The 12,572-nt window shown below is 43.8% G+C and overlaps 1 protein-coding gene across 1 annotated transcript; it reads right to left on the bottom strand.

The window, feature by feature from the left end:
• Positions 1 to 233: 233 nt before the first annotated feature.
• Positions 234 to 9,848, bottom strand: cmtm7 (CKLF-like MARVEL transmembrane domain containing 7). Its single transcript, XM_008430631.3, has 5 exons — positions 9,621 to 9,848; positions 8,578 to 8,754; positions 4,973 to 5,071; positions 4,806 to 4,884; positions 234 to 4,419 (listed from the first exon to the last, which is right to left on the bottom strand). Exons 1-5 carry the CDS (start codon positions 9,732 to 9,734, stop codon positions 4,406 to 4,408), a joined length of 483 nt encoding a protein of 160 aa, XP_008428853.2. The 5' UTR covers positions 9,735 to 9,848; the 3' UTR covers positions 234 to 4,405.
• Between the last annotated feature and the right edge of the window lie 2,724 nt (positions 9,849 to 12,572).

Here is a 12,572-nt window from a genome sequence, read left to right as displayed (position 1 = left end):
GCTGCAGATCCGTCAGTAAACGTCTGTTAGCCTTTAAAACGGATCATCCTTCGTTTAAACTGAGCTGTTGGAGAAGAAAAGAAACAAAGAGGTGACATGAAGAGGGTCAGGCTTTTATTTTGGTAGTCCACTTCTGGTTTCCAGCTAGCATACAAGCTAAATAGTCAGCTTGACAGCTGACATTTCCAAATGAGCTGGTTGCTCTGAATGACCCAGATAATGAGCAGAACGGCTCAACGTGATGCAGTGAGACTTTAATTGAAAAGATGCAACAACTTACAGGATGTGGTTTGAAAAACAGAGAAAACGACAGGAGTCGTGATCTGGTGCGACGCCTGCGGTTCTCCCCGGACTGAGCCAGACACCAACAGAACAATAAGGCACTTTGGAGAACAAGCTAGACGACGTTAGCTAGCAGGGCGTTCAGGTCCCACAGCATGACGCCTCCGCTGCAGAAACACACCAAATAAATCCTGTAAACAGTGGAGTTTGGCCTGGAACCAGAATCAGTCATGGATGGTTGGATGAACGGTTGGATGAACGGTTGGATGAACGGTTGGATGCTCTGCTGTAAACAGGCTCAGCTGGGGCCTAATCTGACAAACTGATAGGTCTCTTCTGGATCCAAGCAAAACGTCCAGGCAGAAATATCAAAAGAGTGAAAAAGATCATCAACCATAACAAGACACTGAAGTCAGAGACATTAAAAGGTTCAACTATGGAAATACAAAATCTTAAATATTCAGCAGAAATGTTTTTCCTCCAGTGATTCAAACGAGTGAAAAAAGAAGAATAAAACCGAGCAGAGAAATAAAACTGCGGCAGTGGCGGGCACGCTACAGCTAATGAGCTAATAGTGGAGCTGGCGTTGAGCTTAGCGCTTTAGCTAACTGTGAAAGCATTTAGCTTGCTTAGCTTAGCCTCAGTTAAGTTTTCCTGATAAACTCTAAAGCGCTGATTTACTTGGCTGTTGAAATAATTTTCATTTTGGATGAAAGAATCTGTTTTTCCAGAATATTTTTTTATCACAATCTGAAACTCCTCACGTTTTCCACGCAGTGCAGCTAATAACCCAATGCTTGCAGTACCCAGAATGCATTGCAGTTCAAAAGTAAACAGTTAAAATCTGATGCCGATTAGGCTGAATTGACCCTTTTCACATGACGCCAGAGAGCGGCCGTTCTGACCCGATGCTGCGTCTTTAGGGCCGGTGTGTGTAGTTAACGCTGTTTCTGGACTCTAGAGCTGCTGCCACTAATATGATCTGAAGTTATATCACTATTTGCAAACAGTTTTTCTTCATCAACATCTAAACTGGACAAATTCCTCGCTGATTGACACCAGTTTGACTACGAAGGTTCATGTTTTGGTTTTTTCTAGCTGTTAGTTGATATGCTAGGATAGCAATAGTAATTTAGCTGGCTAACATTACGTAGCCTTTCTTAGTGCTGTTTTATTAAAGTTGATACAGAAAGTGAACATTTTAACGTTACAGCACTGAAAGCTGCTGCTATAAAGCTGCTGCTAGCTTTAGCCACATATTACTAGCTGGTTTACTCTCTGATCAGAGGCTGTTTATTATATACAGTTAGAAAATGGTGGATTGACAATGAGTAAAAACAGGTATCTAACACTTAAATGCTGTTGTTATTAACCTTACCTTTTATTATATCCTTAAGATAATTAGTATCCGTGAATTTTTCAGTCAGGTTTCCCGAGACCAAATCACACCGGAAGTAAAGATACACCTCTTCGAGTTACGGCGGCCATTTTCTGACGTCACTGTGAAAAGGGTCTATTAGCAACAGAGTTAGCAAAACTCAGCAATTATAAAACTCAAACCACGAGTGAAAGAATCACTTCCTTTAGCGCAAAAAGGTTTCACCCTGTGTGACATGGTTGAAGTTAGCGCTTTAGCATTAGCTCCTGCCAAGTACTGTGATGTATCGCTTTAGCATTAGCAAAACTAGTGTTTGTTTAGTGCTTTAGGGTTAGTGCAGCTCACGTTTTAGCTAGCGGTGCCCACCACTGAGCTCTGACATACCCATCTGCTCCAAATGCAAAATAAGAGCTCAGATTAGCAGCAAAGAAGCGACGCTACAGCTTACGTGAACAGAAACGTCTACAAGGTGAAGAAGAGTTAGCTTTAGCAAGCAGACGCAGCGTGTGATGCTAGGCAGTTGATCAGACAGAAAACCTGAGCTGAACTCAGAGACATGCAGCAGGTTGGAGCTGAAACATCTGATTCATTTCTATAGATTGTCTGAGAAGAAAACTATGCAGCCTCCAAGTCCAGGCTGATTCTGTAGCTTCTGTACGGTTGGAGGAGAAAGATGGCCGCCACAGAGGACTGCCGCCATCACACGCTGAGTCAGCGGCTTGAGAGTAAAAACAACAGTCTGTTGGTTCAGTGAAGTGTCCAGAGATCTGAAACATTCAGACTGAACAGATTTAGATGTGAATCCTCCATTTGGTGCAGAGCATCAATCAGGCAGGAATGTTTCTGCTCATGTTTTCATCTGGTTCTGGTTCTGGTTCTGGAGGAGTGACTCATGAAATGTTTTGGATTCAGGGAGCAGAGAGGATTAAAAACCAAAGTTCAGCTTTGCTGATGTTCATGTTAGAGGATCAAACTAGGAAACTGATTTTATTTGGAGCAACAGCCATCTTTAAAAGGCTGAACAGCAGCTAGCATTGATCAAACCTTCAAGATGCATTTTGTACAAAATAACATTAAAATGTCCTAAACGTTTTTAATCAATTAAGTAATGTGACTCCAAGCTGAAGGAAAGTTTGTCTTTACTCATTTATAATGTGATATAATCCACAGCATGTGCTCACTATACTAGCATTAGCCTAACATGTTAGCCAAAGCTAACTTAGCTCAAGCTAAAATTACAGAGAAGCAGATTTTGGCACAGATTTTACCACACGGGTTATAAATATTTATTTTTAAAAATCAATGTTTAAAGTCTTTCTTTTTTAAAAGATCTGACAAGCTAAAGCTAGTTAGCGTCCATTCAGAAAACCTCTATGTAGTGTTAGCGTCTATGCTAACTTAGCTAAAAATCAAATTTAGGCTTTTAACCAGAGCTAAAAATGAACAGGCATTTATTTTTTCAACATCTATAATTACAATAGATACACAGATTTAATGTTAATTTTACTGTTTTTATTTTTAAATGGCTTCAAAGGTAAGCTAACATCATGTTAGCTTCCACTACAGCAGCAACGTCTTTAACGTTGTTATTAAATTATTTTCACAGATTAAAACATTCAGTTAGTTAATAATGCAGAATAATTATAAAGTCTGTAAAATAATTAGAAAAAAGATTTTTTTTTCTTCATAGATTCAAAAATTTAAGGCCTTTTGAATGTTTGTGTAAAAAAACTCAATAAAACTGATATTAGGTGAAATAATTAGATTTTTATTTAAGGCCATTTCTGTTTCTTAGAGGACAATTTTTACATAATTTATTTAATAATTAGAATATTAAAGAATAATGTTTGATGAAAGGAAAACTGTTTGTTTGTTTGATGAGGCGATTTATCAAGTTTTTCAGCCCAAAGTAAAATCATTTAAAATCATTTCTCCAGTTGTTCTAGTATTTAGTGTTTCTGATGGAGCAGAATCCGGGTTTGGGTCGTGCATCAGTGCTGACTGTGGAAACCACAGACGAATAAAAACATGCAGAACCGTCAGTTTGTGCTTCAGCATCTTTAAATCCGCTTCAGCTTTTAGAACAAACATGCAGGATTTTATTTCTGCACATGTCGGCGTTTTCTCTCCTCTGTGCTTCGTCGAGTTTCTGACCCGTTTGGTGCTTTGGAACATTTCAGCTGTGTTGTAGATACGTGTGTGCTTGTTATAAATGATTCATCGGTGCAGAGATTTCCATGTGATCCTCTACATGAACAGGCTGCCGGTTCTGCTGCCGGTTCTGCTGCCGGTTCTGCTGCCTTTGGTTCTGTTGCCTTTGGTTCTGTTCGCCGTTTTTTACGTTAATTCAGTTAAAAGCACCAAAAATCGACACAAAACGTGACGAAGGTCAACGGAACGATTCGGGAAAATTACCAAGAGAAACAGAAATCCTTTAGATTTACTCATCGGTTTGCTTCTTAATTTGGTTTGAAGTCATGATTTGCTGCACACTGCTGTCCAGCAGCCTGAAAAGCGCCATCCTGAGGTCCAAACTGGGAGGTTTTTATGGAAACATGGAGCTGAAACAGAAAACGCGACGCGGATCAGCTGCAGGACCGGACTGAACTCAAGTAAAATGATCCGGTCCGTCTGATCCGGTCCGCTCGCCGGTTTTGGTCCAGGTTCTGTTTTTATCCAATCAGGTTCGATGAGCGGGTTGTTGCCGGGCAGAAAAGTGGAGCTGGAAGCAGCCGTCGGCCATTTTCACTCCTGTTCACCTGCAGCAGGAAGGAGAGCAAAGCATGATGGGTAAAAACCACGCAGACAGAAAACACAGGCGAGTCGGATCGGCTAAACCACCAGGAGGTCACCGTGGGGTCACCGTGGGGTCACTGATCTATGCTGTCTGACCGATCCGTTAAAATGAGACACAAATCGTAAAACAAGAAAAAACTCGTTAAAATCACGACAAATGTTTTACGATAATTAGATGTGAAACATTCAGATTACGACTTCATAAAATCAGCCGATCTGCTGCGTCCGGGTTCCTCCGTCTTGGTTCTAGAGAGGCTTGACCTTTGACCTGTCCCATGTCAGGTCGCTGTCTTCCGCTCTGGTGTTGAGCTAACTCACACAAACTGACCAATCAGAGGAGAGGACATACCGGCTGCCGGGCCGCAGGCGACGCTGTACGACGTCCACAGATTGACGACCATCAGGAACGTCGCGATCAACCCGAAGACCTGCAACCAGACAGCAGGGGGCGCCGTCAGCCGCTGACACGCAGCAGGAGGAAACAGGAAGTCCCCGAGTTTAACCAGAGTGACTCACCGACGCCACCACCAGGGAGGAAACGGCGCCACATTTCACAACAGCGATGACGGAGGCGATGAAGATCAGGACGGAGCCGACAGAGTAGTGGAAGAACTCCTAAACACAGAACCTCTGGTCATACGGACCTTCACAGAATAAGCTGCAAACATCTTCTGGTCCGATCAGAACCAGACGAGTTGGATCATCTAAACGGGATTATTCTTTAAGCTCAGTTTAAATAATTCACAGGACTGGAAATGATTCATCTGGATTATTACCAATGCTAATCAGACACGCTGCAAACCATGAAAACTGCTGCAAACCATGAAAACTGCTGCAAACCATGAAAACTGCTGCAAAAACATGAATGGAGCAAAACACCAAAAACAAATGCAACAGAAATCCTCCAGGCCACCAGGGGGCGTAATATAGCGACACGAAGCTGTGTTTTAAAAGACATGAAGCCCAGCAAACCTTTTCTTTCTTCTGGACGTCCCATTCAGAGACATGAATACCAGACGCCTCACTGAGCGCCGAGTCCTACGTTACGTCGCCGCCATCTTGAATGTGGCAGCAGAGGATCGGAGCTCCTTCAGTCCTTTGCTTTGTGTTTCAACGGTTTTACAAAACAAACTGGATTCATTCTCATTACCTTCCCAGGTAAGGATGAAAGATCAGAATCACTTTGCAGCCAGAAATTCGCTTCTAAACAACAGGAAAATATTTCCTATGTAGCTAAATTGGCCCGAAATAACCGCTGGTTAGCGTAGCAGCTAAAATAACCGCTGGTTGCTAGCGTAGCAGCTAATATAACCGCTGGTTGTTAGCGTAGCAGCTAATATAACCGCTGATTGTTAGCATAGTAGCTAATATAACCACTGATTGTTAGCGTAGCAGCTAATATAACCACTGATTGTTAGCATAGTAGCTAATATAACCACTGATTGTTAGCGTAGCAGCTAAGATAACCGCTGATTGTTAGCGTAGCAGCTAATATAACCACTGATTGTTAGCGTAGCAGCTAATATAACCACTGATTGTTAGCATAAAAGCTAAGATAACCGCTGATTGTTAGCATAGCAGCTAATATAACCACTGATTGTTAGCGTAGCAGCTAATATAACAACTGATTGTTAGCGTAGCAGCTAATATAACCGCTGATTGTTAGCATAGCAGCTAATATAACCGCTGATTGTTAGCGTAGCAGCTAGTATAACCGCTGATTGTTAGCACAGCAGCTAATATAACCGCTGATTGTTAGCATAGCAGCTAATATAACTGCTGATTGTTAGCATAGCAGCTAATATAACCACTGATTGTTAGCGTAGCAGCTGATTGTTAGCGTAGCAGCTAATATAACCGCTGATTGTTAGCATAGCAGCTAATATAACCGCTGATTGTTAGCGTAGCAGCTAATATAACCGCTGATTGTTAGCGTAGCAGCTAATATAACCGCTGATTGTTAGCGTAGCAGCTAATATAACCTCTGATTGTTAGCGTAGCAGCTGATTGTTAGCATAGCAGCTAATATAACCGCTGATTGTTAGCATAGCAGCTAATATAACCGCTGACTGTTAGCATAGCAGCTAATATAACCGCTGATTGTTAGCGTAGCAGCTGATTGTTAGCGTAGCAGCTGACTGTTAGCATAGCAGCTAACGTTTCATCCTGTTTTCTAATGAGAGCTGATGAGAAACGGCTGTTAGAGGAGAAGTGAATTAAAAACCAGAGGATTTAGTGAGTAAAGGTCAGTCAGGATCAGAGCTGGAGCTGCTGGTCTTCAGTCTGTTTCCAGCTCAGCTTCTCCATGTCGGTGTTTAGCTATAAAGATGCTACGAGTCAGAGCCCAACATGCTGAAAATGGCTTTTTATGAATGTGAAGGAAACATTTATTTTCTATTTCACTTTAGGATAATTTCTCTTTTCTTCGTGGCTTTAGCCTGTGAACCAGGACGTCTCAGAAGTCATTGAGTTCTCCCAGTGTGACCAGCAGCCTGTGACCAGTGTTCCCAGTATAATGAATAAATGTTTCATTCTTTCACTTTCTGTTGTAAATATCTCAATCTGAAGTATTAGTGTATTAATGTAGCTTTTGTAATGAAATAAACATAATTTACTCTGAATTATTTTCACTCTTTGCTGTCAGTAGAAGTCGACAAACTGTAATAAATATTTATTCTCTGGAAAAAGTAAGAAAAATATGAAGTTTAATGATTGATAATGATTTATAAATCAAGTCATTTCTCAATAACGTATAAAAAATACAGGAAAATTATTTGTCTTGAAATGTTAAATGTACATTAAATTATGTAAATATGTTCTTTAATAAAACTGTAAAAGTGTTTGTTCATTAATTCATCATAAAAATGATCAGAATCTATCAAATCAAACATTGAGCTCTTTATTCAGAAAACTATTAAATAATCACATCAAAAGTTAGAAACTGTCTTTAGTCATTTCTCTGATTGCCAAATATATTAATGTGTGAGAAAATTTATTAACTTAAAATACTTTATAGAACGGCACTTTATAAAGTTCAGTCCATTTACCTGCATTAGCTACTGGCAGAGATGCCACATCCAATATGGCCGACGCTGTTACGTATCGCAGCAACGGGCTGACTCGCTACATGACCTCTGACCCGCTACATGACCTCTGACCCGCTCCATGACCTCTGACCCGCTACATGACCTCTGACCCGCTCCATGACCTCTGACCCGCTCCATGACCTTTGACCCGCTCCATGACCTCTGACCCGCTACATGACCTCTGACCCGCTCCATGACCTCTGACCCGCTCCATGAGGCGTCTACGTGTTCATGTCTATGATCCCGTCTTCATGGTATCTGATGTTTGGCTCCCCCTGGTGGCCTGGAGGATGTTTTAAACTCATTGTTTTGGTCTTTGTTGCATTTTCTTCTGCTTCTGGTTTCTGTAGCTGCACCTTTCCTGGTTTTAGTGTTTGCATCGTTCGTGTGTTTGCTCCAGACGCCCCCTAGTGGTCTGGAGGACTTGAATGTTTTATACTTGCTGTGGTTTTTGCGATTTGTAGCATTTTTCTGTTGTTGTTGTTGTGCTAGTGAGTTTGTGTGTTTGCTGCATTATTAACTTCCTGCCACTGCAGGAAATGGAAGCCAAACATCAGCAGTCCTCCAGGCCTCCAGGGGGAGTCGGGGCCAGACGCTCAGTAAAGACGGGATGTTGGAGGAAAGAGGAAAAGGTTTACTTCATGTTTTTATGATATTATAGAAAAGCAGCGTGTTCACACAGCCGATATTACTGACTCTAGACTCCCCCTAGTGAACGGGAGCTGACTGTTGTTCTGTGGAGCCAGTTTGCAGCGTTTTATTTTTGTAGCTTTGTGTGATTTGGACCGTTTTTCTGTTGTTTTAGACAGTTTGCTACATTCTTCGCTCTCTCAGCTCTCTGCTGCCGTTTGTCCCGAGTTTTGATATCAACCCTGACGAGGCTTTTCAGCCACTGGCAGACATGAATCCATGCAGACGTTTATACTTAGAGACCAGAATGAATCTGAAACCTGGTCCAGCCGGTGTTTCCTGCGTCTAAGCTAACATCGGAGCCGCTAACCCCGAGGCCTGATGGGAGCAGAAGGAGCGTCTCACCGCCAGCGGCCAGTTGATGCAGGGCATCTTCACCTGCAGCCTGCACAGGTGCATGAGGAAGAAGATGAGGAAGGCCACCAGGAACCAGAGCAGCACCACCTCGAAGAACTGGAAGGCGTACCAGCTGGGCCAGCCGCGGGCCAGCCGGACACACAGGAAGGCGACGAGCAGCGACAGCTGGAGGCGAAACAGGGTCGGTTAGCGCCAGAACCAGAACGGGCCGAGCAGAACCGCAAAACCTCAGACAGGCTGAACCACAACACAGAGGAACCAGAAAAACCACCAGAACGGAAGAAAACTGGTCCAGAAAGAATAAATGAACAGGAAATATTAATAAAAACACTGAAAAAATGAAGATATAAGAGATAAAAACCAGAAAACAAAACAAAACGAATGGGGAGAAAAATGACATTAAAGTCAAAATAAACAAAAATGACCAGCTGACTGCATGTGTGACAAGCTGCTAGCATTAGCATCATTTGCAGTTAGCTTGCATTTTTAATTGTAACCTTACAGGAGCAGCAAACTAAAAAATGGATTCTGAACAAAGTGGTGTTAAAATGCGCTGTATTATTTTAACTATGAGGGTAAATAATAAATTAATGTAAAAAATGACATATTCTCCAAGCAGTGGCAGAAATCAGCCTATTATTTATGTGTAACAGTTTGTTTTGTTTTACTCTGCGCAGAGTGAACTACACCCAACGCTGAGGGAGTCTTAAGCAAACAGATTTCACAAAAAAAGGCTTAAACTTCTGAGAAACTATGATGAAAAACGATTTTAAAAATCCTCAAAAGATAAATTACGAAATGCACAGAAATAACTTGCTGGTTGTCTGTGCTGGGGGGGGATGGGGGGGCTTCCCGAACCCGGGGCCGTGCTTTCTACAGCTCTGTCCATGTTTGGGCCAAGAAAGCAACAGAGTTTAGTCTCTAATGAAACAGTTTAAACAGATGAATTCATCAGAATCACAGCTTCCCCAGCTAACGGCGGACCGGGCTCCCCGCCCTCCCCGCTCCCTCCGCGGCGCAGCGGCTCTCACCAGCTGGCCGATCTTCAGCAGTCCCGGGATAGTCCGGCTGTATCCCAGGTTGAGGCCGCCGTCCCCGGAGGACCTGCCGCCGGAGGGCGAGCTGCTGATGGCGGTGAGGGACATGGCGGCGGCTCCAGCGGAGGAAATGACCGCTTTCAGGGACGTTTAACCGCAGCGCAGCGGAGCGTCGATGGGAGCGGACCTTCTTCTCCTCCGCAGGTAAGCTGGCGCGGATACACCCGGACACTTCCGGGAGGACTTTCACAATAAAATCCAAGCGCTTCATGTCTTCTCTGTATCCGGTGGCTGTTTGTTTGTTTAATGGGCTAAATATCGGTTACAATGACTAATTATGCTGGATGACAAACTAATATAATGGTAATAGCTTAATTCAGTTCTAATGAACATTTAACACTGGAAGACATTTCAAATATCCAAAGTAAATAAAACAACAGAAACAACAAATAAAATGAATTTTGAAGTCTCTGTAAACAAAACTGTCCTTCAAAAATGTTTAGTTGAGAACAAAACTTTAGACTTTAATCATCCAGACTTTGGTAGAAAACTGGATGATAAAAATATAAAATGGCCGCCGCGCCAGCTTCCTGAAAGCACAGAGGAAAACGAAGCTCCGCCCACCGCGCAGAGACGCTGCCAGAGTTCATAAGATGATGTTCCCAACCAGAACATCATCAGACCCGAACCGGCCGCCATCTTTACCTCCGTCATCCTGAAGAATCCTAAGAGTGACGTCACTTCAAAATGTGGAGGAGCTTCAGTGACCGTATTTGCTAACATTATTTTGTCTTCATCAACTTGAACTAGTTTGTTACTAAACAACAATCAGCATGAAATAAAATAAAATAAGTTCATTTTCATCAAAAGTCCCGTTTTTACAGCAGCCTAAAAATAAAAACACTAACAATAAAACCGAGAAGAAAAATCACACAGAATTTTAATAAAAACCACAGAAACGTCATAAAATTTATAGTCAATTTTCACTAAACAGTTTAAATGTTTCACATTTTATTGTTGCTGTGAAGAAAACGTTCGAGGAGCTTTTATTTTGAAAGGAACATCCTGTGTGAGCAGCCTTCAGGCGGTTCGGTGTGTGAAGTTGACAGGTGGGTGTGGCCTTCATCAGAAACACTGCAGCATCCTCATCATCATCATCATCATCATCATCATCATCATCATCATGTGAAGCCTCAGTCAAAACAGGCGCGTCCAGCAGAGACACTGGGGGTCCGGACCGGACAGGCCGGACCGAACTGGACCGGACTGGACCGGACAGGCCAGACTGGACCGGACCGACCAGACCGGAAGGTCCTGCTGGCAGACGGGACCGAACCGGACCAGACAGGCCGGACCGGACCGGATCGGACTGGACCAGACAGACGGGACCAGAAGTTCCTGCTGGCAGACGGGACCGAACCGGACCAGACTGGACCAGACAGGCCAGACCGGACCGGACCGACCAGACCGAACCGGACTAGACTGGACCAGACAGGCCGGACTGGACCGAACTGAATTGTCGGGACGGTTTCTGTGAGCACATTCAGCATTTTCTAACCAAGCCGAGCTTCAGCAGCTCAGAGGTCACCCAGAGGTCACCCAGAGGTCACGTGATGAAAACATGAAGGAATCAAATCCAGATCCGGCTGCACAGATCCAGGACTTACAGACATTTTACAGAAGTTAACTGAAACAACCCATGGAGTCGATAAGCTGCTAACTTCCTGTCCAATCAAACGGCTCAAAGGGCCGAACGTGGGCGGGGCTTCTTTCACCGTCATGGAGCTGACCAATCAGAGCGGCTTCAGTTATAAACATCGTTATTTTATGAAGTTTACCCGCCAGGATGTGATGAGAAGTCATGTGACCACCGGTCGCCATGACAACCATATCTGAGCTGGACTTCTGATGGAAACGTTTAAACCAGCAGTGAGATGAAAACCGCCATCTTGGTTGGTCTGATCGACGTAAACAAAAGGAAACAGGAAGTCTGTTGTTCAGCCTCAGAGCTTCAGGAGAAGCGCCCCCCGGTGGCCGCTCTGCTCTGTTTTTACTCATGGCGGATTAGCAGAGCTAGCTAACAACTGGTTGTGTCGTCATGTGGAATATCAGATATTGATCACATATTGATCTGTCATACAGCAACAGTCTTCGGTCAGAGGCTGTTCCAGATTTGTTGGAACATTGACTGCTGCTGGAGAACCTTCCAGCCCACAGCATCACTGAACACAACAAAGAAACATGGATGATCCGAGTTACGACCAAAGTTAGTTTCCCTTTAGCATAAATGAGGTTTTTTTAGATCTGAATTCGACCTAAAGATCAGATTTCAGTTCCTGGAACCGGATTTTACATCCAGTCCAGATTCAGTGGATTTGAGGGAACCAATGCTAATGGTTAGCATTGCTAATGGATATCAGAGCTAATGGATAGCAGAGCTAATGGATAGCAGAGCTAACACATAGCAGAGCTAACAGATAGCAGAGCTAACTGGTAGCATGTGGTTCTGTTGTCGATCGGGTTTCCTGCTCGGTTCGCCTGAAGCTGCTGGTGGATCAGCGGGACGGCTGCAGCCTTCTGCCCCGGGAGTCGGATTACAGCAGGTTATTGATCTGGACCGGGCCGGGTCGGGTCCACACTGCAGCGGATCGATCCGAACCGCTCAGAGGGAAAGGCTGATCTGGACCTTTTGCCCAAAACTCAAAGTTCTAATGAATAATTCAGAGTTCAGCAGAGCTGCTGTTGGACCCGTCGGCCCGTCAGGGACAGGAACGGACCGGGACCGCCTGAAACCCGGCCCGGATTCTCTGGTCCCATCATTACACAAAGTAAAACCCGATCTGCTCCAGATGTGGAGCAGAACCGAATCCGGTCTGCGGCCTGAGCTGCCATGTCGGTTTATCCAACTTCTAAATGCGTCACAAGTCAGCGGCCGGAGTAAACGAT

This window comes from Poecilia reticulata, chromosome 16, assembly GCF_904066995.2.
Source record: "Poecilia reticulata chromosome 16, P_reticulata-male-v2, whole genome shotgun sequence".
Taxonomy (NCBI): Eukaryota; Metazoa; Chordata; class Actinopteri; order Cyprinodontiformes; family Poeciliidae; genus Poecilia; species Poecilia reticulata.
This window is presented reverse-complemented; position numbering and strand designations above follow the sequence as displayed.